The sequence below is a fragment of the Neopelma chrysocephalum genome, unplaced genomic scaffold (genome assembly GCF_003984885.1).
Source record: "Neopelma chrysocephalum unplaced genomic scaffold, ASM398488v2 Primary Assembly neopelma1_154, whole genome shotgun sequence".
Classification (NCBI taxonomy): Eukaryota; Metazoa; Chordata; class Aves; order Passeriformes; family Pipridae; genus Neopelma; species Neopelma chrysocephalum.
This window is the reverse complement of record NW_020897816.1, coordinates 15,610-38,710: the sequence shown is the minus strand read 5'-3', so window position 1 is coordinate 38,710 and position 23,101 is coordinate 15,610. Positions and strand designations below refer to the sequence as shown.

Genomic DNA, 23,101 nt, shown 5'->3' with positions numbered 1-23,101 from the left:
CCGCCGCCGCGGCGCCTCCCCCGGCCCGGCCCGGCCCTGCCCACCGGGCGGCGGGAGCGGCGGGGGGGTCCCGGCCGCCTCCCGCTCCGCGCAGCCCCGGGACCGGCCCTGCCGCCCCCGCTCCTGCACCAGCACAACCGGCACCGCCGCCCCGGGCACCCTCGGTCCGGCCCCGGGCACCCCCTCGGGGCTCCCACGCTGTGCCCCCCCTCCCCTCAACCTGCCCGTGTTCCTCAGGGCACCTCAACGCCTGCTGCCTCCGCACCCCCTTGCATAGGGGATCCCCCCAAGCCACTGAGCAGCTCCCCACCCATTGTACAGGGGGTCCCCCCAAACCACCCATCACCTCCCAATGATCCACACACAACCCCCCTCCGAGCCCCTCCTGTGTCCCCTCAGCATCCCTCCTCCAGCCCGTCCCCTGCATCCCCCCAGGCCCAGGGTAATCAGAGCACCCATCGATCCGGGATCGGGGCCAGCAGCCACAGCCGCGGTGGGAGCACAGCGGGGGGGGGGACACGAGCAGGGTGAAGGGGGACACGAGCAGGGACAGGCACGGAAAGGGCCGTGCTGGGAGAGCCGTGAGCTGCCCAGGGCCTCACCTGCGGGGCGGCGGGGCATCCCAGCCCCAGCCGGATCTGTCCCAGCGCCAGGCGCGGCGCGGGCAGGGACACCAGGAGCAGCCCGAAGGGGTGGCGGAGCTGCAGGACGGCCCCGGCCGCCTGGCAGGAGTGAAGCAGGATAAACCGCTCCGGCTGACGGCAGATCCAGCCGCCCCGCACCGACGGCGGGACCCAACGAGCAGCACCGGCCCCGTGCCACGGCCCGGGGCCAGCGCGGCTGCTCCCGCGGCGCCGCACACGGCCCGGCCCAGCCCGGCGCCCCACTCCCCCCGGGGTCTCGGCGCACCCGGCTGCCCCCTGGGCATCTCTCCCCCGCCGGTTTTCAGGTCTCATCCCAACACACGTCCCTTCTGCTTTCCCGGTGGCTGTTGTTTTCCTGAGCACTTCCAGCGAGGCGGTGGGAGGACACGGGGCGTGGGGTGTGGTGACACCGCCGTGCTCTCGGACGCTTTGGGATGTGGCTGTAGAGGAGCACGTGCTGCCCTACGGCCCTGCCTGGCCCGGTCAGGGATGGGGCCAACACCCGCCCAGGTGTGGATTCACCAGTGGGATGATCCCACAGACGCAGCAGCCAAGGCCTCGATGACAGGAGCTCCAGCTGGGAATGAGGGTGTGAGCTCCTGGGATCCCACAGGAGTCCCAACAACACTGCAGCCAGGCCAGACTGGTGCTGAGGAACTGGGGCAAGAGGAAATGGCATCTTGGAAAAGGGTGTCCTGGTGGGCTGGCACCAGTCCCACCACCCCAGTGCCAGCCCCACCACCCCAGCAGTACTTTCTCTTCCCTCCCTGTGCAGGTCTCACACCCCTGGAGTGCGTGGTCGGGTCCGCACTGGACACTGATGGATAAATGTGCTCCAGTGGGGGCTGTGGGTCCCATCGTCATGGGGAACCCCTAAATCCGTGAGAGCTGGGGAGCAGGGAAGGCTCATCCCACCAGTGCCAGAGGCCTCAGACACGCTGGGAGGAGGGAAGTGCCTGAAGAACCAGACGCCGCTCGAGCCATTCCCGAAGCTCCCAGACGGGTTGGGCGGCTCAGCCAGAGCACGGAGGTGACAGAGGTGACAGACCTGATGGCCCTGTGAGCCCAGCCATGGACAGCCCAGCCCCTGGTTCACACCAGGGTCACGCTGTGACACCCCCACGGTGACCAGGCACCACCTGCCCCCAGGACGTGGCACAGGGTTCACGGCACTCGTGGGGAGCCCGGTGCTGGCTCTGGGGTGACGTGTCCCTCCGTCACCCCGTGCTCGGTGTCACCAGCTGGGCTCCAGCCTCCTCCCTCACGGTGCTATGGGAGCAAACCCAGCCAATCTGAGCCCTGTTGAATCCTGGAGGAGTGAAGGCGGCTGGGAGACGGTGCCTGTTCCAGCCTGTGTGGATCTCACACCTGAAACGCGTTTCCCAAAATCCCTCGCAGTGCCGGGGGGTGCTGGATTATTCCTGCTGCGGATCTGGGTTAAGATCTTGTGTTGTTTTGCCTGCGTGGAGACAGGGAATTGTTATTTCAGGTGGAAGGGGGGAGGTGGGCAGGGGGATCATCCCTAAATCATCTGATCTCCCCATTCCTGTGCTGCACAGCAGGAAGGTGGGGATCCCTGGGACACCCACCCCAGGGTGCAGGGGCCTTGGGCACCCACAGGGCTGCAGGGGGATGTCTCCTGGTGAGAATCAGTCAGCACATGGCTCTGCCCCTGGGTTTGTCCTCTCTCCCTCATTAAAACCTTCGCCCAAGCCCAGGGATAAAACCTGCCTTTTCACTCGACTTTTGATAAATTATTCATCTCCCAAGAGTTGTTTATTCCCCTTCTCCAAGGCAGAGGAGCTGCAGATGCTGCCTGGGCTCCTGGAACATCCAGGGCTGAGGGTGCTGCAGGAGGTGGGGGCTCACCCAAACCCCAGACCCCCAACTCCCAGTCCTGGTGGCTGGGGGTTATGGGAAAATGGGGATTGGGGAAGGGATGGTGCTGGGAGAGCAGCCGGTGAGCGACAGGAGCTCTGCCCTCACCAACTCCTGCCCGGCTGAGGCTGCACCGACAGCAGAAGCGGCTCCCCACGGAGATCTCTCACCCCAGCCCAGCCCCCAGTGCCTCCCACCCACCCGGGGACGTGGCAACACCCCGCGCCAAAAAGACGACAAAAAAGGCAAAGAGCAAAATGTAAATTTGGAACTACTACAGGCTGGAAATGGATCTTGTTCAGGGCTTTGTGGTGAACCACATTCCGAAGCCGAGGATGCTCCAAATCCCTTTGCCCGGGGGAACTCGGTTGGGAGCATCGGACCCATTTTCGATCGCTGCCCAGAGCCTCAGCCACGCTCTCCTCCCACCAGAGCTGGGAGGGTTGTTTTTGTTTTTTTTTTTTATCTCTCCACGAACTTGATCGTTTTCATCAAGCCTTTGATTAGTCCCTTTGTTGGCCGAAATTCCTGACAGAGCTTTTAACTACTGGCAAATGGATCCTCCCGGCCCCGGCGCACTCCGTGTGCCCTTGGCTGCGATAGCACCGATCGCCAGAGCAATTAGGTTTTGAGCGGCTCTAAAGAGCCACTCGGGAGCCAGGAGTGCTCAGATACATCCCGATATTCCCTCAGACATCTGGACCGCTCGGTGGGATGAGTCACCCTCACCACCAGCAGGCTGCCAGGCTTTTTGCTGAGCCCGGATTTTTTTTTTCCCCTCTCCCTGGAAAAGCAACTCTTCCCAATCACAGGATTGGTTGGGGTTTTTTTTCCCAAACCAGCAATTCCCGGGAGCACCAGCCCGTGCTGTGGCGTGGCTCCAGATGCTGCCAGCCTTCACATCCAACTCGGGAGGGGTTTGTGATGCCACCAAGGTAAGGACTGTTACAGTCAAGCCGCCACCAGAAGAGTCATTCCTGAGGCAGACCCTGCGATCCTGCTACTTCCCAAAGCCTCCCCCACATTCCCAGCCTCTCCACAGTACACAATGTCTCTCTGGGAAAGGGAAGTATAATTAACCATTATGATAATGAACAACTGGGGGGGTGCAGACATGGCACGGGGGTCACAAAGGTTTGACCTCTTGGCTGGCCTCGCTTCCCAAATTTCCATCCCTGGGTGAAACCCAGGGGCTGATCCTGGGAAATCGTGGTCCTGGAACAGCTCAACCCTGCTGGGCGCTTCCTGGAGGTGCCATGTGGGTCCCCACCCCCCCATCCACACAGTCCCATCCCCTCCGCTCTCTCCTCCTCCCAGATCCCTCCAGGACAACTATTCCCTGCGGATAAATAACTCCACGGCCAATGGCTCACGTGTCACTGTTCCACTTCCATGCCCAGCACAATTTTCCCTCTTTATCCATCATTTACTTGTTCTGGCAGCTCTGGCAGCTCCTCAGACCCCCAGGGCCTTTCCACCTGAAACCATCCACGTTTCTGCCCCGTTTCCTCACACTGCTCCCACATCCCTCCCGTGTTTCCCACCCCAGGAGCTCCCTCCTGCCTCCTTTCACATCTGGAATGCAGAGATCTACCCCAGTGCTGACATCCTTACCCCTGGCTCAGAGGATTTGAACCCAGACCCTGAATTTGGGGCTCTGCCGGGGGGGGAATCGCAGCTCCGTCCCCAGCCGTGACTCAGCTCGAGCGCAGGGAATCCATCTGGGCTGGAGCAACGGATCCATCTGGGCCCTGGGGGAAGGGAGAAACCTCCCAGCAGCGCTCGGGAAGGCTGGTTTGGAGGGAGCTGAGGGAGAGGAGCTGGATGAGGAGCTGCAGAAATCCCCAAAGAAGGTCAAATCCCGCTGGGACAGCACCTGCGAGGCCTGTGTGGAAACAGGGTGAAATCCAGGGAAGTGCTTCTTCCAGGGGACTCTGTGGAAATAATGGAGCATTCCTGGTTCAGGTCCTGGCCCTGGACACCCCAGGATGGCTCAGAGGTTGGGCAGAGCCCCAAAAACACAACACCCAACTGTGACCCCTCATATCCAAGTGCACAGCAATTCCAGGTCTGTGCCTGGAATCAGGGCTTCAGGAGCCTGTTTTGCTCCCAGGAGGGATCCCTGTGCCCTGGGAGGGGCATTCCCAGGGGAATTCCCCTCCTGTCACCTGCTGCTGGAGGTTCCACCACACTTGGATCAGCCTCTGTCACCCAGTGTGGGGATTTGTCAGGATCAGGAAACCCACAGGAAACCCATCCCAGATCCAGCACCACCATCAGGATTAAAAATACGGATTACAGCACAAATCTGGCCACTCTCCATTTCCAGGGACTCACCTGCTTCAGTGTTGTCCCAAAATCGAGCAGGATTTGGAGGGAATGGAAGGAAAAGCTCCCCTTGGGAGGGACAACCCCCCCCCAGCAGCACTCCATGGATCCTGCTGACACACAGGATTTCAAAGCCCCCAGGGAAAAAACCTGCCTCCCACACACTGGGAGGGCAGGAGAGAACCCAGATCCATCCCTTTCCAGTCCGAATCCGTGTGGAAAAGAGGTGTTTTAATCATTTTTCACCTCACACAGCTGGAGAGCGACTGGGAACAGCCCAGTTTTGCAGGACGAGCTTGGATAGTTGATGAGATTTTTTTGGCATTTTTTCCAACTCTCCTGTCACTTCCAGCAGAAATCCCTTTCCTGCAGCAGGGACAAGCTGCCAGCACACAGCTCCCTCCGGTTCCAGGGGCATTTGACCCCCTCAAGGGCAACATTCCCAGCCCCTCTCCGGTGTTTTAGGGTGTCCCAAATCCCCCTCAGGGAAATCAGCTGCAAGCAAAGCCCCTCACACCGGGTTTTACTCCCCCAAAAAAGAAACGACAGAGCCAAGGAGACATTCCAAAGGGATATTTACTGCCCGAGCAATGCGTGGGGTCACTGCCCACCCCTGTGTCCTGTGGGTTTGCTTCCTGCAGGAATTCCACGTCAGGACCCCGGGAATCACGGCCTGGGGTCGTCCTTGCCCTGGTGGTAGTCAGGTGGGGTGTACTTCCCTTCCTTGATCATCTTGTCCCGCTGCTGCAGGATGGTCTGGAGCCTCTTGGCCTGGCAGGGACACAGAGGGGTGTCACAGCTCTGAGGGGGTGCCCAGGGCAGGTCGTGGAACCCACATTAACCCCACCCTGGGCGCTCCTCAGCCGGGCTGGACCCTCTCTCCAGAAACCTCGGGGCTTTCAGGATGCTGCAGCACGTTTTACAGCTGATGATAATTTGGGTTTTCAGCCCGATGTTTTTGGCCAGACGGGATTTTCTCCAGTGGCTGACCCGACTCCCAGGGTGGTTTGGGTTGGGAAGGGACCCTAAAGCCCATTCCAACCCCCAGCATCCCAGGATGCTCCAACCCGGCCTTGGACACTTCCAGGGATGGGGCAGCCGCAGCTTCTCTGGGCTCCTGCAGCCACCAGAGCCCTTGGGGAAGGGGCTGCTGGGGGTCCAGAACCCACCCCAATCCCCCTTCTCCCCCCCGGGCTGGAGCCCCCAGACCTTTCCAGAGCTTGCCCAGGACCCTCAGCACCCCCTCCCCAGCCTGACCCAGTGCTTCAGGTGCCTCCAGCCCCCTCCCCTGGTGCTCCCGTGCCCCCCCTTTCATCCCTATTTGTGAGGGCCCCCCAGAGACCTCTGTACCCACCCCGTGCCTCCCTCCTCCCCTCATATTAATTAGGACCCTCCAGACTCTTGGGGCCCCCCATGTCCCCCCCCGGACCTTGGTGACCCAGTGCCCCCCCTCCTTATCAGGACCCTCCAGATCCCCGTGACCCCCATGTCCTCTCCCACCCCCCCCCGGTGCCCCCCGTGTCCCCCCTCGGCCCGGACACCCCCATGTCCCTCCGCAGGACCTGCTGCCCCTTTGTCAGGACCCCTCAGATCCCTCCCTGTCCCTCCCAGTCCGGTGCCCCCCCGCGCCCCGCGCTGACCCACCAGCTTGGCGTGCATCATGCACTCCACGAAGTCCTCGTACTCGGGCTGGCACTCGCGTTGGGCACGCGTCCGGCCTATCCCGTGCCCGCACTCGATCCACTCGCGCTCGAAGGCGTGGCACCGGGCGGCCCTGCTCCTCGGCTGCGGCATGCTCTGCCGCAGCAGCCAGGTGTCCACGTCGATGCCCAGCTGCTTCTGCAGGTCCCAGAAGGGCATGGTTGCGCGCTCTGTCGCGACACGGCCGCTGTCACGAAACCCCCGGCCCTCCCCCGGCCCGTCCTTCACCGCCCTCGCGCGACGCCGCCGCCGCCAAGCGCGACTCCAAGCGCGACACCGCGTCGCGCTTTGCGGCTGGGAGGGGACAGAGAGGGGAGGCAGGAGCGGCGCCCCAGGCGCTGCAGCGCCCTCTGGCGGGGCGGAGGACACGCTGCTCGCCGCGCCCCAGCGCCCCCTGGCGGCCGCGCTCGAGGGTTCCCAGTGCTCCCAGTGTCCTTCCAGTGTCATTCCAGTACTCCCAGTGTCACCCCAGTGTCCTTCCAGCGCTCCCAGTGCCCTCCCAGTGTCATCCCAGTGTCCTTCCAGTGCCCTCCCAGTGCTCCCAGTGTCATCCCAGTGCTCTCAGCGTCCTCCCAGTGTCCTCTCAGGGCTCCCAGTCTCCTTCCAGTGCTCTCCCAGTGCTCCATATCCTCCCAGTGTCCTCCCGGGGCTCCCAGTGCCCCCCAGTTCTCCCAGTCCCTGGCTTTCAGGTCTCAGAGGGGCTGTCCTGTGCAGGACCCCCGCACACACCCCAGGACAGGAGCCTTCCTTAGGGCTGAGGGGACCCCGGGAACCTGGGAGATGGGTCTTCTCCGCAGTGATACCCGCATCCCAAACCCACCCCCCTATTTCCGTGCCCCCAAAATCCCACGGCTCCCTCTGGATGCCCGGATAAAGTTTGGGTGAACAGCCCCGCCCTCCCTAATGAGCAAAACCTCATTAAAACGCTGATTGCAGACGGATTCTGCGCCGCCTCCAGCACGGGGTGTGGAGTGGGAGCCCCCGGCTCATCTGCCTCCCCGGGGCATGCTGGACACCAGCTATTACCATCCCTCCTAAAACAAGAGCCCAAACCTGCTGGGCACCCCCCGCCCACCTGCCAAACACACTCTGCACGAGCTGGAGGAGCAGGATTTATGGCACAGGATCCATGGGACAGGATTTACTTCGAAGTTCCCAGTGCAGTCCCGGGGCGAGTGGAGCGGGGCGGTGCCAGCGGCAGGAGGGCACCTCCTTCCCCCTGGTGCTGCCAGGGGACCTTTCCCACCGTGGGACCTTTCCCTCCTCCAGTACAGCCATGAGACCTTTCCCCCACCAGTACCACCATGGGACCTTTCCTACTGCAGGACTTTTTCCCTCCTGGTACCACCATGGGACATTTCCCTCCTCCAGTACAGCCAGGGGACCTTTCCCCCACTGGTACCACTTTGGGACCTTTCCCCCACCAGTACCAATGTGGGACCTCTCCCACTGGGGGATTTTTCCCTGCCAGGTGCTGCCATGGGATCTTTATCCCCCCTGGTACCACAATGGGACCTTTCCCACCATGGGACCTTTCCCGCCATGGGACCTTTCCCACCCCTGGTACCGCTGTGGGACCTTTATCCCCCTGGTACTGCCATGGGACCTTCCCTCCCATCCTGGTACTTCTGCAGGACCCTTCCCCACCCCGGTACCACCCCGGGGCCCTTCCCCACCATGGGTCCTCCCCTCCCTGTGCCATCCCTGTTCAGATGATGCCGGTGGGAGCGAAGACCGGAGGGACACAGAGGGTCTCTGCCATCTCCCAGCCGCAGGACAGGGGGGTGCAGAGGCTCTCACGGTCGTCTTCCAGGGGCTTTCCCTGGAAGAGCTGGACGGCTTTCCTGCAAGTGGGAGACACCCAAGGGGGAGCAAGGGGGAAGGAGCAGCCCCTTGTGAACAGAGTGGGCCCAAGGAAGGGGAATCTCCGGGGTTCTCACATCCCCCCCCCAACAGAACAACAGCCAGAGGTGAGCTGCCCGTGGCTTCCCCAGCGAAAAACAGGCTCAAGTTTGCCAACATTTAAAAGAACAGGAGTTTTGCCTCTGAGGGCAGGTTTTTACCCTGAATTTTCAGGGCTCTGGGACTCAGATTTGACCCTCTTCCTCAGGCGAAGAGCCCCGGTGGAGGAGGGAAAGCGGCACCTCCCACCCCGCAGGACCCAGCCCCGTCCCCCCGCTCTGACCGTCTCTTACCAGGCCATGCGGGACATGGCGTAGGTGACGTGTGGCTGGGGACACCCCCCGAGCTGGGCTGAGGCTGGGATGGTGTAGGCCCCCATGTTCCCAAAGAGCAGCCAGTCCCCGACGTGCAGCTCGGGCAGCTCCAGCCCGTCGGCGATGCGATCCTCGGCGTGGCCAGGGGGGCCCCTGAGGCTGCTGCTGTGGGAGGGGTGCTCTGGGCAGGGTCTCTGGGGTGGACAGAGAGCAGCCACAGGGATGAGGATGTCCCAGTGTCACAGTGACCTGTCTCATCTCCACCCATCCAACCCCGGGAGGCCACGGACTGGCTACAGCTTCCCCACAGTCTGCTCCCCTCTGGCATGAGGTGATGCCACGCAACGTGAGGGACCCCCCGGGCTCTCCCCAGGCTGGGCAAACCCCCTCACCTTGTGCAGCCGAGGCCTGGGGCAGGGGCTGTCGAACAGGAGGCAGCTGAAGGCGCCGTAGATGCCGTCGTTGAGGTGATACACAAGGCTCTTCCTGCTGCCGGACTCCTCCTCTGGAAGGGGAGCAAGGAGAGGGCTCAGGGGGAGCTCAGGCACACAGGTGGGCCTGTCCCAATGTCCCACCTACCGTCAGAGCCAGGCTGCTCCATGGGGACCTCTTCCAGGGCAGTGATGCTGACAGCAAAGGTGAAGGCGGAGGTCACGTAGTACCGGCCTGGTCTGGCAACAATCTCCACCCCGGAGCCATCCGGGAAGTACAAGTCCAAGGCAGAGTTTACCACGGCAGCAATCTGTGTGAGAGGAAGGAGTTCCCTCTTGGATAGAGGGATTCCAGAGCGAGCCAGACCCAGGGAGAGCCTCCAGCCTCGCTCTGTGCCTGCTGAGGGCAGGTGTTGGGGGCTGTGGTACCTCTTCGAACCGGGCTCTGGTGTCCTCGGTGCCGGGGAAGCCCCCGCCGATGTCCAGGAGGTGCATCTGGTAGCCCAGCTCTGTGCCCATGTCAAACACCAGCTGTGCTGCAGCCACGGCCTGAGCGAAGGCCTGGGGCTCCAGCCCACGGGCACCAAGGTGGAAGCTGAGGGCACAGAGCCCATTTCAGCAGGGTTTGACTGTCCCCAGAGAGTGACAGCACTGGGACTGTCACCCACTGGCGGCAGCTCTGTGCATCCCACGCACCACCCCAAGCCAGACCACCTGGACAGACCCACAGAGCCCCCAAAAGCCTTTCTTAGGGTCAAACCTGCCCCAAACTGACCCCAACAATGTGAACCCCTGCAAATCCCTGCCTTCGCCTCACTCCCGGTGGCTCCGTGGAGCACTGTGTTGTTCCAGCAGGGCAGAGCTCCCCATATCCCGATCCACAGGGGCTGAGCACCCCTCTGGAAGAAGAACCACGTGCTGTACCTGATGCCAACCACCTCCACAGCCTGCTCCTTCGCTGCCTCCAGCAGGTGCCGGCAGGATTTGAGCGTGGTCCCAAATGTCATGGAAGGGCTGGAGTCAGCAGTGATCCCCAACAACATCCTGCACAGCAAAGCCACACGGTGCTGAGGGGGCTTGGAATCACAGGGTCATGGAATCATTAAGGCCAAAAAAGCCCTCTGAGATCACCAAATCCAACCATTAACCCAGCACTGCCAAGCCCACCACCAACCCATTTCTCCAAGTGCCACATCCACGTGTTTTTCGAACACTTCCAGGGACAGTGATTCCACCACTTCCCTGGGCGGCCTGTTGCGATGCCTGACCACCCTTTCAGCAATCAAATTTTTCCAAATATCCAATCTAAACCTCCCCTGGCACAACCTGAGGCTGTTCCCTCTTGTCCTATCGCTTGTCACCTGGGAGAAGAAACCGACGCCAACCTTCTACAACCTCCTCTTCAGCCCCTGTAGCACCCCACAGCCCCCTGCCCAGCTCCTCCTCCAGCTGCCCCTCCAATGGTGCTGCCAGAGACCCACCTGGCACGGGGGTGGCTCCTGGCCACCTTGCTCAGCTCCACCTCGTTGTCGAAGGTCATCAGCTGCACCCCGTGTTTGGCCGCGTACCTGATGTGGGCAACCTGCTTGCAGGGGCTGCTGTAGAAGATCCTGTCAGCTGGGACTCCAATGCCTTGAACCCGTGTGATCTCAGCCTGCAGGGACAGGGAACACACTCAGGAAGGTCCCCATGGCCACCACCAGCCCTGGGTCTTGTCCAGCTTTGCAGCAAAGCGTCAGCGTTGCGGCCTGGGCTTTTCCAAGGAAAAGCTACAAGAGCTCAAAGGCATCACAGTGGACTTTGTCCTGGCAAGGACAGACTGTGGTAAGGTGTTTAAAACAGCATGAGACCAGGAGAGGAAACAAGTGGGTTTGGCAGGCGTAGGGTTGGCATGTGACCCCTGGTCTGAGCTGTGACAACACTTGCACTTTCTCTTCCTGGAAACACATCTTATTTAATTATGTACAAGTAAGTGGCTTAATTTGGTTCCTCCCTGGAAATCTGGCTATTGCAAGTGATGAGGAGGAGGGAGCAGGGAGCTTTAGCCTCATCCTTAAAGAAAGCAAGAGTTGGATGGCTCTGGCAGTGGCACCCCAGGGGTGTGCTGTGCCACCAGCCAAGCCTGCCAGCCAAGACACCAGTTCCAGAGGCAGGAATGTTGGTCAAAGGGAAGGCCTGAGTCACCAGACAGAGGACAGGGATTTATGGGCTGTGCCAATAGACTTTTGACAGCAGAGGGAGACTCCTGCCCCTGTAAATGTCACCTACTGAGCGGAGACTTAAGAAAGGAGGGTGAGCTCTGCCACTCTCCCACAAATGCTTGTAGGATGCTCACTTGGAGCTGTCCTCCCACATCCTTACCTTGTTGGCACAGGCAAAGCCTGCCCCCAGCTCTGCCAGCAGCCGAATCACTCCTTCACTGCCGTTGCATTTCACTGGGAAATAGGGTTTCACTCGGGGCAGGGCCTTCAGGAAATGCAGGTGCTTCTTCACGACGTCCCCGAGGTCTGCCACGAAGAAGGCTTGCTGGTCGCTCTAGGGGAAAGCTGGAGTAAGCAGAAGCTTCCATGAGTGCCTCTTGCAAGGGGGGAAGCAGAGAACCAGCCCTTACCCCTTGGCACAGCTCCCCGAGGAGGTTCTCCAGGAGGTCTCTGGTGGTGAAGCCCTCCTCCACCATCAGGAAATTGGATTCGTTCAGGTACCCGTTCATGGTGGGATGTTCAGGGTGTGATGATGCTCATTTAAAGCCTCCTTGAGCAGGGTATAGATTCTAAGAGAGCAACACACTGGAAAAAGAAGGAATATTAAGGGCAGGCAGGGTCCAGAAGCTTCATCAGCACCCCGGGGTGCTCCCCATCCATCCCTCCCATGGCAGCACTGCCCTGGGCAGAGCTCTGTGCTGCTCTGCTCCAAACCAGCGCCTCAGCAGAGCCCTGCTGTGGGTGAAAGCATCCTCTTTTGGGGGAGGAGACACATTTCTCTGCAGCTCAGAGCCGTGTTTTGGCACACAGCAGCCTCGTCTCCATCAGCAGCAGTTCAACAACAAAGCCAACTGCACCGTGAAGAGGATGGAGGCCTTTATGGGCCAGGACATGTCCCTTCACGCTCTGGAACGTAGCTGGATCTGCTGTGGTGAGGATCCCTTATGGTTTCCATTCTCATGGACCCGTTTTCCCAGGCACACAAGCCCCAGGAAAAGGGAGGCAGAGCACAGACCCCTCACTGACACTGCCTGACCTGAGGACAGTCTGGATCCCTGCTGTGGATCCACGGCTCTTTTGTGACACCGTGTGTGGAACCAGGGGACAGTTAAGCTGCACAGAGTTTCCTGGCTCGTCCTAGCAGAGCTTTACCTTTAAGCTCACACACTCAGCTTTAACAATCTCCTGCCCTGGACCCAGCCTGTCTCATAACCCAGAGAGCTGACAACATAGCAGGGCACATTTCCACTCCGACAATCCAGGTCTAGCTCCAGGGCTCTTACAGGAACATGGTCTCTCTGATCTGAAGGGAGCAGGAGGCAGAGGTTTCATTTCTCAGAGTGGCACTGCACCTCCTCCCCACAGACACCTACTGGCAACATTTTGGGGGAGGCACTGGGAGAAAGACCACGCTGACCCCGGGGCAGCAGGATGTTGTAATGCATTGAGCAAGCCCCACCAGCGAATTCCAGAGCTGGGGAATGAGGTGAAAAAACATGTTTTTAAAGCTCTTAGAGCCACATATTCAGGAAAGGAGAGCGACTCCTCCAGCTTTACCCTTCACATCCCATCACTAAGCAGCACCAGCCCACCAGGATGGGGCACGGAAGCAGTGAAGTGGGTCATTCCTGTCGGAACATGTGCCCCAGCCTGGGACACGCCCTCCTTACCACGGCCCAGTTCTCCCTCCCAGGTGCTCAGACGTGCTGCCAGGGGGGCTCCCCGAGGAATGCAGAGCTCCCACAGCACCCTGAGGTGTGGCTGTTGCTGGGGGTCCGAGGGCTCTGGGGAGAAGCAGTGACGGGGTTAGCGAGGGAGAGGGGCACCAACAGCACCCTCCACCCACCAGCCCCAAAACTCAGCAGCCACAGGCACCCCTCACCAGCCCCCTCCTCACTGTGCCAGGCAAGACATTTCCCCTCAAAGCCCCCCCAAGCACCCTTACCTCAGAAAGCATTTAAACAGATTCTGCCATGGGTCTCCCGAGAGAACGAACCAGCTCCAGCAGTGGCTGTTTGTCTTGCCCCAGCTCCCTGCCCGCCCCGAGCCCCTGCAGAGGATGGGGGAGCTCTGCACCCCTTCTCTCCCAGCGCTCCCTCCCTGCTCTGCCTCCCGACCGTAACCATGACAACCAAATCCAGCGCCCCTATTGGCTGAGCTGCCTCCGAGCATCCTGCATCCCTCTTGGAGAACGCTCCCCCACCTCGCCCACCCCCTCCCAGGGCTGGGGCTGCCCCCGGGAGTCACCCAGGGGTTCTCACCCAGTTCAGCTCATCCCCAGCCCGGCCCTGCTGCGGGGCCACCTCACGTGGCTGCGCATCCTGTGCACGGGGACCCTTGGGGGGAAGAGAGCCCAAAATACCTCTGAAATGCTGCTGCCAGGGAAACCAGGCTCCCTGCAGTGCCTGTTTGGCTGGGACTCTGGCAGGGCGAGCAGGAGGTAGTTGGGAAGATGTCAGGGACTGATCCTGCCCTTGCTGAGGTGCTGCCAGTTTTGGTGGGTTCCCCGGCAGCAGGTCCAGCTCTGCCATGAATGGAGGTGCTTCGTCTGGTCCATCAGTGCTGTCTTTGCTGCATTTGGAAATGGTGGCACTGCTCCATCCCACAAACAGCAAGGGCTGAGCAGGGATTTTTTTTTTATTTCTTCTTGTTAATTTGTAGGTCCCTCCTTGGTGCTGCTGAGGAGCCAGTGTTCTGTGTATGGAGGGGTAGCTGCCCCCACTGAGGAGGTGAGAGGGACAGACTTATCCTGGCTTTCTGTATTCAACACCGTGGTCTTGGCTTTGCCACGGACTCTCCTGGCAACCAGGGCCAAGGAAGCTCTTGTCTCCTGTGAGATCCTGGTGTGTTTTCCCAGTGCTCTGGCCTGGCACCAGTCCTGGACTGCACTGCGTGGGGAGCCATGCAGAGAGCATTGCACTGAGGGGAGAGCAGAGGGATGCAGAGCACTGCAGTGCCAGTCCCTCCTGGATGTGCCAGGCAGTGTCGTGATGCACAGCCCACGCAGAGCAGGGCACTGAGCCCAGCCCACGCTGAGCCCACACAGCACCAGGGCAAGCAGAGCTCAGAACCACAGAGTTACAGAAGGAATTAGGTTGGAAAAGACCTCTGAGATCATCAAGTCCAACTTTTGACCTAACACCACCTTGCCTGCTAGACCATGGCACTGAGTGCCGCATCCAGTCTCTTCTTAAACACCTCCAGGGACAGCGAATCCACCACCACCCTGGGCAGCCCATTCCAATGTCCGATCACTCTCCATGTAAAGAACTTCTTCCTATTGTCCAACGTAAATCTCCCCTGGTGCAGCTTAAGACTACGCCCTCTTTTCCTGTCACTAGCTGCCTGGTGGCAGAGCCCGACCCGCACCTGGCAACACCCTCCTGTCAGGGAGCCGGGAGAGAGCGAGCAGCTCCCCCCTGAGCCTCCTTTTCTCCAGGCTGAGCCCCCCACAAGCGCTCCTCACAGGACGCGCACTCCAGAGCCTTCCCGAGCTCCGTTGCTTTCCTCAGGGCTCGCTCCAGCCCCAAAATGTCCTTCTTGGGCTGAGAACCCCAGAACTGGACACAGCGCCCGGCACCGGCGGAGCGCCCGGAGCCACGCGGAGCCACGGCCCCGCCCACCGCCGGTTAACCCCGCCCATTCCTGGGTTAACCCCGCCTACCGCGCGCATAACCACGCCCCACTCGCTTTTAAACCCGCGGCCGTTGCCTGTGCGGCCACGCCCCTCATATGCATAGCCACGCCCCGGGCGCGCGGGGTCACGCCCCCCGGCGCGGCGCGGGCGCGCAGTCGGCGGCGGCCATGGCTCCGAGCGCTCAGGCCGGGGGCGGCCGCGGGCAGGGCCCGGCACCGACACCGGGGCTCCGCCACGGCATCCGCGCCGTGCTGCTGGGCCCGCCCGGCGCCGGCAAGGGCACGCAGGTGAGCGGGGATGCGCGGGGGGCGCAGCGGGAGCCCCGCCGTTGAGGGAGCGGCCCGGCGGGACCGGCCCGCCCGGCCTTTCCCCGTGTGACCGCCGCGTGGGCCTCGCCGAGGGGATGGGGCGTGCGGGGTGTCCCGCTCCGCAGGGCCTCCCTTCTCTCGGGGTGCTCGGCGGTATCCCGCTTCCAGGGGCCCTTTGTCCCGGATCCCTTTGTCCCGGAGCAGGGCCGGCCCGCGGGGACCCGGTGCCCTGGCCCCGCTCCCGGAGCGCTGCGGGGATTCGGCGCCGGGCCCTGCCACGTGCTGGCGGTTCGCTGAGCGTCCCGGTGCTGCCACAGGGGACAAGGCCCCACCTTGTCCACCCCAGCCCCGGCTGAGGCTCCCCCCGGCCCCCCACCCCGAGGTCCCATCCCCGGAGCGCTCACCGCTGTCCGTTCTCTCCCGCAGGCTCCCAAGCTCGCCGAGACCTACTGCGTGTGCCACCTGGCTACCGGGGACATGCTGCGGGCCATGGTGGCCTCGGGGTCCGAGCTGGGCAAGCGGCTCAAGGAGACCATGGATGCTGGGAAGCTGGTGGGTCGTGAGGGATGTGCTGGGAGGGGACATGGGCTGGCAGCACTTGGAATGAGAGCAGGCAAAACCCGCCCCCTGTTTAGAATTCTCAGTGACAAAACTAATTAGTGTGGTGAGGCAGATTGCAAGGTGAAGGCAGGGGTGGAGGTTTTCCTTCTGTTATCCTGCAGGAGAAACATCCTATAAAAACACCTTTCCTCTTCAGAGTTGCTCTTTGCCTGTGTCTCTGAGGTGGTTCTTTCATGCTCACAGGGTGAGTTCTGGCTGGCTTCTGAGCACTGTTTGAGGTGAAGGTGTATCCTTGAAGCTGCAGGATGTTGCAGCCGTGCTTTGCTGCTCCTGCCTCTCTTCACGTGATACCTGGACTCCAGGTATCACTTCAGAGGGTTCATCTGCATCCCAGCTCTTGCATAAGTGGTGAAAATAGACTTAAAAGTGTTGCTGTGACAGCTACAGCAGGTGCTGTGTGAGAGAGGCACTTTAGGTCCCCCAGAGACAAGAGTTGGAATCTCTGACATTCACTTTAGGAGGGTCTAATTATCTCATCAGAAGGACTGAACTATCTTGGGGAAACTCAAGGAACCACAAATTGCAGCGACTTGCCCCCGTGTGGGGCAGATCTCGGGCATCTCTGCGGCTGTCACGGGCTCGTAACACCCCGGGGAGCTTCTGCAGGCCCCAGATGGGGAGAGTGACGTGGCTTATCTCAGCTTCTGCCCAGAGCTCATTGCAACACCGAGCCTGCGATACCCGGCTGGTTGTGAAAGATAGGGACGTTATCTGGGGAGGCTGGAGGTATCTGCCACGTGTGTGTGTGTGGCAGCCAGCTCCAGGCTGCTCCACGGGGACACCCCGCAGCTCTGTGCTCTGGCTCTGTGATAACTCAGCTGGGAGCACAGCAGTTTGGGATGGGTTTATGCTCAGGGGCTGTTTCTCTGAAGGGTGTAATCAGGAAGGCACAGAAGTGACTTGTTGCTTCACCCAGACTTCCCCCCTTGCCTGTGGGGGCTGTTGTTTGTGTGTTGTGACAGCCTGGTTCCCAAATCCTGCTGGGTCCCAGCTGTGTGTGCTGGAGAAAACAGCACTGCTGAGGAGAGCTGCTCCCAAATAAACAGCTATTGTTGGGGCTGCAGCATCTGTTAGTGCTGCAGTGTGGAAAAGGCACTAATCCCAGCGGTATGCCGAGATTGTTGGATGGGAAAAAACTATCCAGCAAAGCCAGAGCTTGTCAGCAACTACTGGGCTTTTACCTTCACACAAGGTTTATGGGAGTCAATGAGCAACTTGCCTGCTCTGCCCTTCCTGCCTCCTGAGGGGGATGTGTGGGTGAAGGTACAAAGTAACAGGAAATCAAGGTTATGTCGAAATTTTTCTGTTGTGAGTTGCTTTAAAAAAAAAAAAAAAGAAATAATCTCAGGAGTTTGTCTTCGAGCTGACAGTCTTCCTTGAAATACAGCAACCTTTGTAACAGCGAGGTTACAGCACTGGTCCAAGTCCCTGGCACGCTGTGGAATATTCCTGGAGCGAAAGGTCTCCTTGGCCACATCCTGGTGTTGCAGCCGTGGCAGGGAGTGCTTCCCACAACAGTCATGGCAGGGAGTGCTTCCCTGACGTGGGCAGGAATGAGCACACAGCTTTCACCCTGTTAACAGGAGTGCCCTGTGCCGTGGCTGCTGCCTCTGGCTGTAGGAGGGGCCTGAAGCAGCCTGGGCGCTGACATGGATGGTAGAGTCACAGAATATCCTGAGCTGGAAGGAACCCACGAGGATTATAGAGTTCAACCCCCTGCACAGGACAACCCCAAAAGTCCCACCATGAGTGCAGCAGCTCTGGAGGCAACTGTGTGTAAGTTCAGGGTGTCCCTCCTGACCACGGGCTTCCCCCCTCTCTGCAGGTGAGCGATGAGATGGTGGTGGAGCTGATTGAGAACAACCTGGACTCCCCTCCCTGCAAGAACGGGTTCCTGCTGGATGGCTTCCCCCGCACGGTGAAGCAGGCGGAGATGGTACGTGAGGCCCTGCTCAGGGACTGCTCTGGCACCTCCTTCCCTGCAGACAGGGGTCCCTGGGCCCTCGGCCCCTCTGAGGTGGGTGTTTGCTCTTGCAGCTGGATGAGCTCCTGGAGAAGAGGAAGGAGAAGCTCGACTCGGTCATTGAGTTCAGCATCCCTGACTCGTTGCTGATCCGGAGGATCACTGGACGGTAACGCTTCTCTCCCAGATGCTCAGTGCACAGGTTGAGGTTTCCTAGTCTATGGAATGGCATCCTGATTTCAGATCCCAGGTTGTCCTCCCAGTCCTTAGGGCTGGCTGTAGTGCTGGTCTCTGTTAGATTTCTGCCTGTTCTCCCATGGCTGGATCAGCCTTGAGCAGAGCCCCTCCCTTGCCCTATAAATTAGGGATTGCTGATAGGAATCAGCATCCTTGGTGCCCCGGCTCAGCCTTTAAAGTCTTCCTTCTCCAAAGTCATTATTGCTCCCTTAGGCAGGACACTGCACACATTTGGGCACAGTCTAAGGTCAGATCTGTTTTCTGCTGCACTGTGTCACCCTCACAGCTCCAGGAGCCAGACCCCTTCCCCAGTAAAGCAGGAAGTAAAAATCCCTTCTCCATTTCCTGCTGCAGCTGCTTTTCCAAACTGAAGAGGCCCTTGGTACAGAAATAACTACAGAGAATTTTCTTACAAGTGAAAGGCAAATCATGTTGCTCTTACAGATGTTCTTGTGCTGATGAGTGGCAGGTTCAGGAGGCCTTGTCCTGCTTTGCTGACACTTATTTTCTGTCTCAGGCTGATTCACCCAGCGAGTGGCCGCTCGTATCACGAGGAGTTCAGACCCCCGAAAGAGCCCATGAAGGACGATGTATGTGAGCTCCCAGGGCCACAGCTCGCCTTGCTTTGGGTTTAGCTGATGCTTTGCAGTCTCCCTGGAAAAAAAAAGAACTCATTTCTTTCCTTCTCTTGTACCTTCTGTCCTGGCTTTCTGGGGAGCGTGGGGAACTGCTTGGGCAGCCTGAGCCGACGGCACTGCGGGGAGCAAGGCCTGGAGGGATGGATGAAGGGATGGATGTGCTGCAGAGCTGGCCCGGGCTCTGCCAGCCTCAGAACTTGTTGGACTCTGTCCACAGCTGAAGTTGCGGTGGGTTGTGACTGGTTTCCATCCTGGGGAGCAACTGTAGCTGGTGCCTGCTCTCGGGGTTCCTATAGTGGTGTGTGGGGGAACGACCACAGGGCTGAACCCTCCTCTCTTCAGTCACTGCTCTGGGATTTGTTTTGGCTGCCCTGGGTTCGCTCCGTCTCTCCCGCAGACCTGGGGGTCGCCTCTGCAGCTCCGCATTTAGCCTGGCCTGGAGGAGGGGAGCGGGGCTTGTGGGAGCTGTGGAGAGAAGGGGGGAGCTTGCCAGGCTGCAGCAAGCTGGAGACTGTCCCCTTGCTTCTCCCAGGTCACTGGAGAGCCCCTGATCCGCCGCTCCGACGATAACGAGACCGCCCTGAAAACCCGCCTGAAGTCCTATCACACCCAGACCTCTCCCCTGATCTCCTACTACAGCAAGAGGGGGATCCATACAGCCGTGGATGCCTCCCAGTCTCCTGACGTGGTGTTTGCCAGCATCCTGGCAGCCTTCTCGAGAGCAACATGTAAAGACCTGGTTATGTTCATTTAGAGCTCCGTCCCAGGACAGAGCTCTGCTTTCTCTCTCTCTCCCTCTGTCTCTGTCTCTCTATCTCTGGGGCCAGGGAGGGTGAAGAGCTGAGCAGATAGAAGATGAGGGGACAAGGTGATGCAGCCCAAGGCAGGGCTGTGCTAATTCTCTAATTAAATGAGCTGTTAACGGTCTCTATCTCGCTATATGTGAACGTCAGTCTGTCTGCGGGTGTGGGAGATTTTGGCCTCTAGAGGCCGCAGCGAGCCCAGGCTCCGGCTGCCAAAGATGGGATCTGCACCCTTTTGGGTCAAAAAGCTTTTGTTTCATCCTAGAAATGCACCTACCTGGAAGGAACTGTGCTTCCAGCTCTTCCTGGCTGCTCCACAGGGGCCTAGGAGAAGGTTGGAGGTCAGGATTAAGTAATGGGGGAAGGATTTTCCCAGGTGATGTGAAGGTGCAGGAATGAAACGTGGGGTTGCTGTGTGTGTGTTGCTGGGGAAGCAGCCGTGGGAGGGACAGTTTGGCTGCTGCTCGGGGCTGGGTGGCCACGTGTTCTCCTTGTATGTGTTTTATTCCTGGTAGGATGGCAGGTTACCTGAGAGCACAGCCTGTCTTCCTGTGCTGATGGGACTTAGGGGACAGAAAGTATGGGGGGGTTTCAACCTCTTATCATTTGTGGGCCCTAATATAGCAAAGTAGTGCTTCTTGCTCTTTTTAAGAACATGGAGTCCGTGTTTAGAGTCTCACAGTCACTTTGTGGCAGGTTGGGATCTCGTGAGGATAAGAAAAGGACTTGGGTTTTATCTCTTCACTCTTGCCTTGGAAGATGTGTTGAGCTTCTCCTGATCCCAAAGTCTAAATATAATAAAGCCTTATTGCAAAACAAATGATTTCTCAAGGCTGGAGAGACAGCATTATTAACCACTGGCTCCATGTGCCCTTGAGCTAACGACCTTCATTACGAGCTCATGGAAATGTTCCTGTTTCTTGAGCAAATCCAACGGCTCCGTCAGGCTCTCTGTGTGAGGACACTCTGGGGGGGTAGTGCCTTGTCTTCTCAGGGTGACACTGCAGGGCTGGCACTGACCTTTGTCCATGAGGGATTCCAGCCCTTCCTAGAGGACCCTGCTGTAAATATAGGTTGGCCCAGGTGAAACTTTGTCCTTTGGCCTTCCATGTGTATTTGCTGATTGAGAGTTGCTGAGTACCCTCCTCTCCAGAGGAAATGGCCCATCTCCCTCCTGTGCACTGAGCTGCTTTGGGCTCTGTGTCCAGAGCAGATGCTTAATCCTCAGGAATCCCTTGCTCTTTTTCTTGATAATTTCTCCTTTGTCTGAAAATCCCTTTCTGTCCTCATACATCCTTTCCAGGGAAACAACCTCTTCCCTTCCAGCAAACTGGAAATGACACCAGGAACCGAAAGCAGCTGACTTGTTTCTCTTGAAAGCACATGACTGGGGAGAAAGGGTTTGGAAGTCAACAGGGCTGGTTTTGTCACCAGCCTGTGGTCCCCTGGGATTCCCAGATGGCCCTTGCTTTGTCTCTGGCTTTCCTGTGGAAGGGCAGCCCCGCTGGGAGGTCGGGATAGCCTTTGGGATAGGATTCCTGTGCTCCAGGGAAGGGGAAAGCGTGTGTTAGAGCTGCCTTGGCATCTCAGTGACTGTAAGGAAGTTCTGAGTAGAAGCAGCTTTTATCTTGAGAGAGTCAGAGAGCTGCAGCCCCCTCCATGCTGCCATAATGGCACTTGGCATTCCTGGATTTGGTCAGGGTTTTACTCTACAGCAAGAACAAGATGTTCCTCCGCTCTCCATTCCTTTCCTCCCTTGTGCTCACTTTGCATCCAGCTCACCAGCCTTTTTCTGCCATAAACCATGCTTCATTTTCTTTGTTTTTTTTTTTCCCCCTAAATATTTTTTTTTTCTCTTTGTTCCCATTTATTCCAGCTGAGTGACTCCGTGAACCAGATGAGACACCACCAAACGCTGCACACTCTGCTACATCACCCATTGCAGCCCTCCCTTGGGTGCAGGGGAGGGCAGCTGGGAGTGGGGGGTTATGATTGATGGGAGGGGGGGGAAAGGAGGTGGTAAACAAGGGGTTTGGGGGCTGATTTGGTAGGGTTTTGGTTGGATTTCTTATTTGGCAGAATCATTGTGAAAAAGAGGTGGCCTCCTTAGAAATCATGTCTGGGGAGGCAAAACAAGACAGTGAAACACCTCTGAGTGATCAGCTGCAGGTCCTTGACCTGTTGGAGGGTAGAGTTAGGTGCTATTCCAGGCTTCTCCAGGACTTTCAGGGCTTGTCTCGTGGGCTCTTGGTACCCTGAGGCCACTGAAAGGTTTGCTGTGATTTTCCTAAAGTTGCTTCCTGTCAGCGAGGACCAAAGTGAACAAATGATGCATCATGTCCGAAACGGAAAGGAAAAAGAGGTGCCATGGGTTTTTCCTGGAACTTTTGTTTTTCTTGTTCTGCTGCATTCCTAAACCCTGGCACAGAGACTTCTCAAGGATTCTCTGCTGCTGAAGAGGGGCTGTGGCTCTAGTCCAAACCTGCCTTACCTGGGAATGGGGTGGCTTTTCTGTGATCATGACCAAGCTGGAATTCACACAATGCTGAAGAAATGCAAAAGAGACTTTCTTAATTGCCTGCAAAAGTAACACTTAATTGGGGGGGGTTTTTTGCATTTCTTTTTAGATCAAATGGTGCCTTGTCTAACCTCTGAATCAATAATAAAATAACCCCTTTACATTTGTATCTGGTGCTGTGTGCTCTTTGACCTGCAGACAGCGTGGAGGGTGAGGAGGCAGATGACAGCATCAACTAACAATTGTGCTGGGTGGATCCTGGGGCCTGATCCTATCTCCAAGGATGTTCTGTGCAGCTGAAAATGTGGCTTGTAATTCCTTTTATCTCTTTTCCTTGCTGAGTGTGTCCAATGCTTTAGATCACCATAGCAATGGTGCCTTTTGCTGGTTCTCTTTCCTGTTCATGCGTGACTCTGAAAGCACTGAACCCCTGTGCATCCTGTTTTTCTCTCTTGAGCTCCTTGCAGGTACTTCAACTGATGTAATTCCTTTTTTTCCTCCTCCCTTTGCATACCCAGTGTGTGGAGGAGCTGATGTTATTTTCTTGTCTCTTCCTGCAGCAACTGGAAGCCATATATTGTGTATTCTGTTTCTGCTCATTTGCTTTGTCTTTTAGACCTCCTTGCATCCCTTCCTCCACCGGTGCCTCTCTAAATTCATGGGGAAAAAAACCTGTCCTATTGCAGGGAATGAGACCATTTCCTGCTCTCCCTTTCTCCTGCCTCCACAGGGACCCTGACCCTCAGGTATCCCAGAGGAGGCTGTTCTTGATGTGCTGATGGAGAGTTGTTTATCCACACTTCTTGCAGCTGTGCTCGTGTTCAGGGCTTTGGTTCAGGCACCGTGGCCCAGCACCAGAAAGGGTTGGGCTGCATATACCCATTTCCTCCAGAAATTACTGGTTTTCCAGCATAACTGGGCTCTCCTGCTCTTCAGCCATTCAGTCTCTGTGCTCAGGTGTCTTTGTTACCTCTCTG

General features: G+C 58.6%; 3 protein-coding genes and 1 long non-coding RNA gene across 9 annotated transcripts; 1 reads left to right on the top strand and 3 right to left on the bottom strand.

Moving 5' to 3' along the window:
• Nucleotides 1–5,408: 5,408 nt before the first annotated feature.
• NDUFS5 (NADH:ubiquinone oxidoreductase subunit S5) lies at nucleotides 5,409–6,818 on the bottom strand. Its single transcript, XM_027701213.1, has 2 exons — nucleotides 6,495–6,818; nucleotides 5,409–5,621 (listed from the first exon to the last, which is right to left on the bottom strand). The coding sequence occupies exons 1-2, from the start codon at nucleotides 6,708–6,710 to the stop codon at nucleotides 5,517–5,519; spliced, it is 321 nt and encodes a 106-aa protein (XP_027557014.1). The 5' UTR covers nucleotides 6,711–6,818; the 3' UTR covers nucleotides 5,409–5,516.
• An 832-nt stretch (nucleotides 6,819–7,650) lies between these two features.
• On the bottom strand, nucleotides 7,651–7,970 carry LOC113976230. Its single transcript, XR_003537047.1, has 2 exons — nucleotides 7,908–7,970; nucleotides 7,651–7,862 (listed from the first exon to the last, which is right to left on the bottom strand). It is a non-coding gene; the product is annotated as an uncharacterized LOC113976230 (long non-coding RNA).
• Nucleotides 7,971–7,987: 17 nt separating this feature from the next.
• Nucleotides 7,988–14,551, bottom strand: AZIN2 (antizyme inhibitor 2). Of its 5 annotated transcripts, XR_003537046.1 has the most exons (12): nucleotides 13,345–13,525; nucleotides 13,070–13,183; nucleotides 11,810–11,984; nucleotides 11,560–11,733; nucleotides 10,680–10,852; nucleotides 10,123–10,242; nucleotides 9,628–9,793; nucleotides 9,347–9,509; nucleotides 9,160–9,272; nucleotides 8,747–8,961; nucleotides 8,101–8,395; nucleotides 7,988–8,066 (listed from the first exon to the last, which is right to left on the bottom strand). XR_003537046.1 is itself a non-coding variant. In XM_027701208.1 (11 exons), the coding sequence occupies exons 3-11, from the start codon at nucleotides 11,906–11,908 to the stop codon at nucleotides 8,260–8,262; spliced, it is 1,359 nt and encodes a 452-aa protein (XP_027557009.1). In that variant the 5' UTR covers nucleotides 11,909–11,984; nucleotides 13,070–13,183; nucleotides 13,762–14,551; the 3' UTR covers nucleotides 7,993–8,259. The 5 variants fall into 5 exon arrangements, 4 of the variants coding, with proteins under 4 accessions (XP_027557009.1, XP_027557008.1, XP_027557010.1 ...); XM_027701208.1 differs by lacking the exon at nucleotides 13,345–13,525 and adding an exon at nucleotides 13,762–14,551 and having other exon boundaries at nucleotides 7,993–8,395; XM_027701207.1 differs by having other exon boundaries at nucleotides 7,993–8,395.
• A 640-nt stretch (nucleotides 14,552–15,191) lies between these two features.
• On the top strand, nucleotides 15,192–22,293 carry AK2 (adenylate kinase 2). Of its 2 annotated transcripts, XM_027701212.1 has the most exons (7): nucleotides 15,204–15,323; nucleotides 15,771–15,896; nucleotides 17,791–17,901; nucleotides 18,003–18,097; nucleotides 18,683–18,755; nucleotides 19,336–19,531; nucleotides 21,483–22,293. In XM_027701212.1, the coding sequence occupies exons 1-7, from the start codon at nucleotides 15,204–15,206 to the stop codon at nucleotides 21,488–21,490; spliced, it is 729 nt and encodes a 242-aa protein (XP_027557013.1). In that variant the 3' UTR covers nucleotides 21,491–22,293. The 2 variants fall into 2 exon arrangements, with proteins under 2 accessions (XP_027557012.1, XP_027557013.1); XM_027701211.1 differs by lacking the exon at nucleotides 21,483–22,293 and having other exon boundaries at nucleotides 15,192–15,323; nucleotides 19,336–19,734.
• Nucleotides 22,294–23,101: the final 808 nt, after the last annotated feature.

Coding starts and splice junctions, on each gene's coding strand:
- NDUFS5 (XM_027701213.1), bottom strand. CDS start 6,710: ATGCCCTTCTGGGACCTGCAGAAGCAGCTGGGCATCGACGTGGACACC. Junction 5,622..6,494: donor GCATGATGCACGCCAAGCTG/GTGGGTCAGCGC, acceptor TGTCCCTGCCAG/GCCAAGAGGCTCCAGACCAT.
- AZIN2 (XM_027701208.1), bottom strand. CDS start 11,908: ATGAACGGGTACCTGAACGAATCCAATTTCCTGATGGTGGAGGAGGGC. Junction 9,794..10,122: donor GTGGAGGTGGTTGGCATCAG/GTACAGCACGTG, acceptor CTGTGCCCTCAG/CTTCCACCTTGGTGCCCGTG. Junction 9,510..9,627: donor CCAGAGCCCGGTTCGAAGAG/GTACCACAGCCC, acceptor CCTCTCACACAG/ATTGCTGCCGTGGTAAACTC.
- AK2 (XM_027701211.1), top strand. CDS start 15,204: ATGGCTCCGAGCGCTCAGGCCGGGGGCGGCCGCGGGCAGGGCCCGGCA. Junction 17,902..18,002: donor CGGTGAAGCAGGCGGAGATG/GTACGTGAGGCC, acceptor TTGCTCTTGCAG/CTGGATGAGCTCCTGGAGAA. Junction 18,756..19,335: donor AAGAGCCCATGAAGGACGAT/GTATGTGAGCTC, acceptor TGCTTCTCCCAG/GTCACTGGAGAGCCCCTGAT.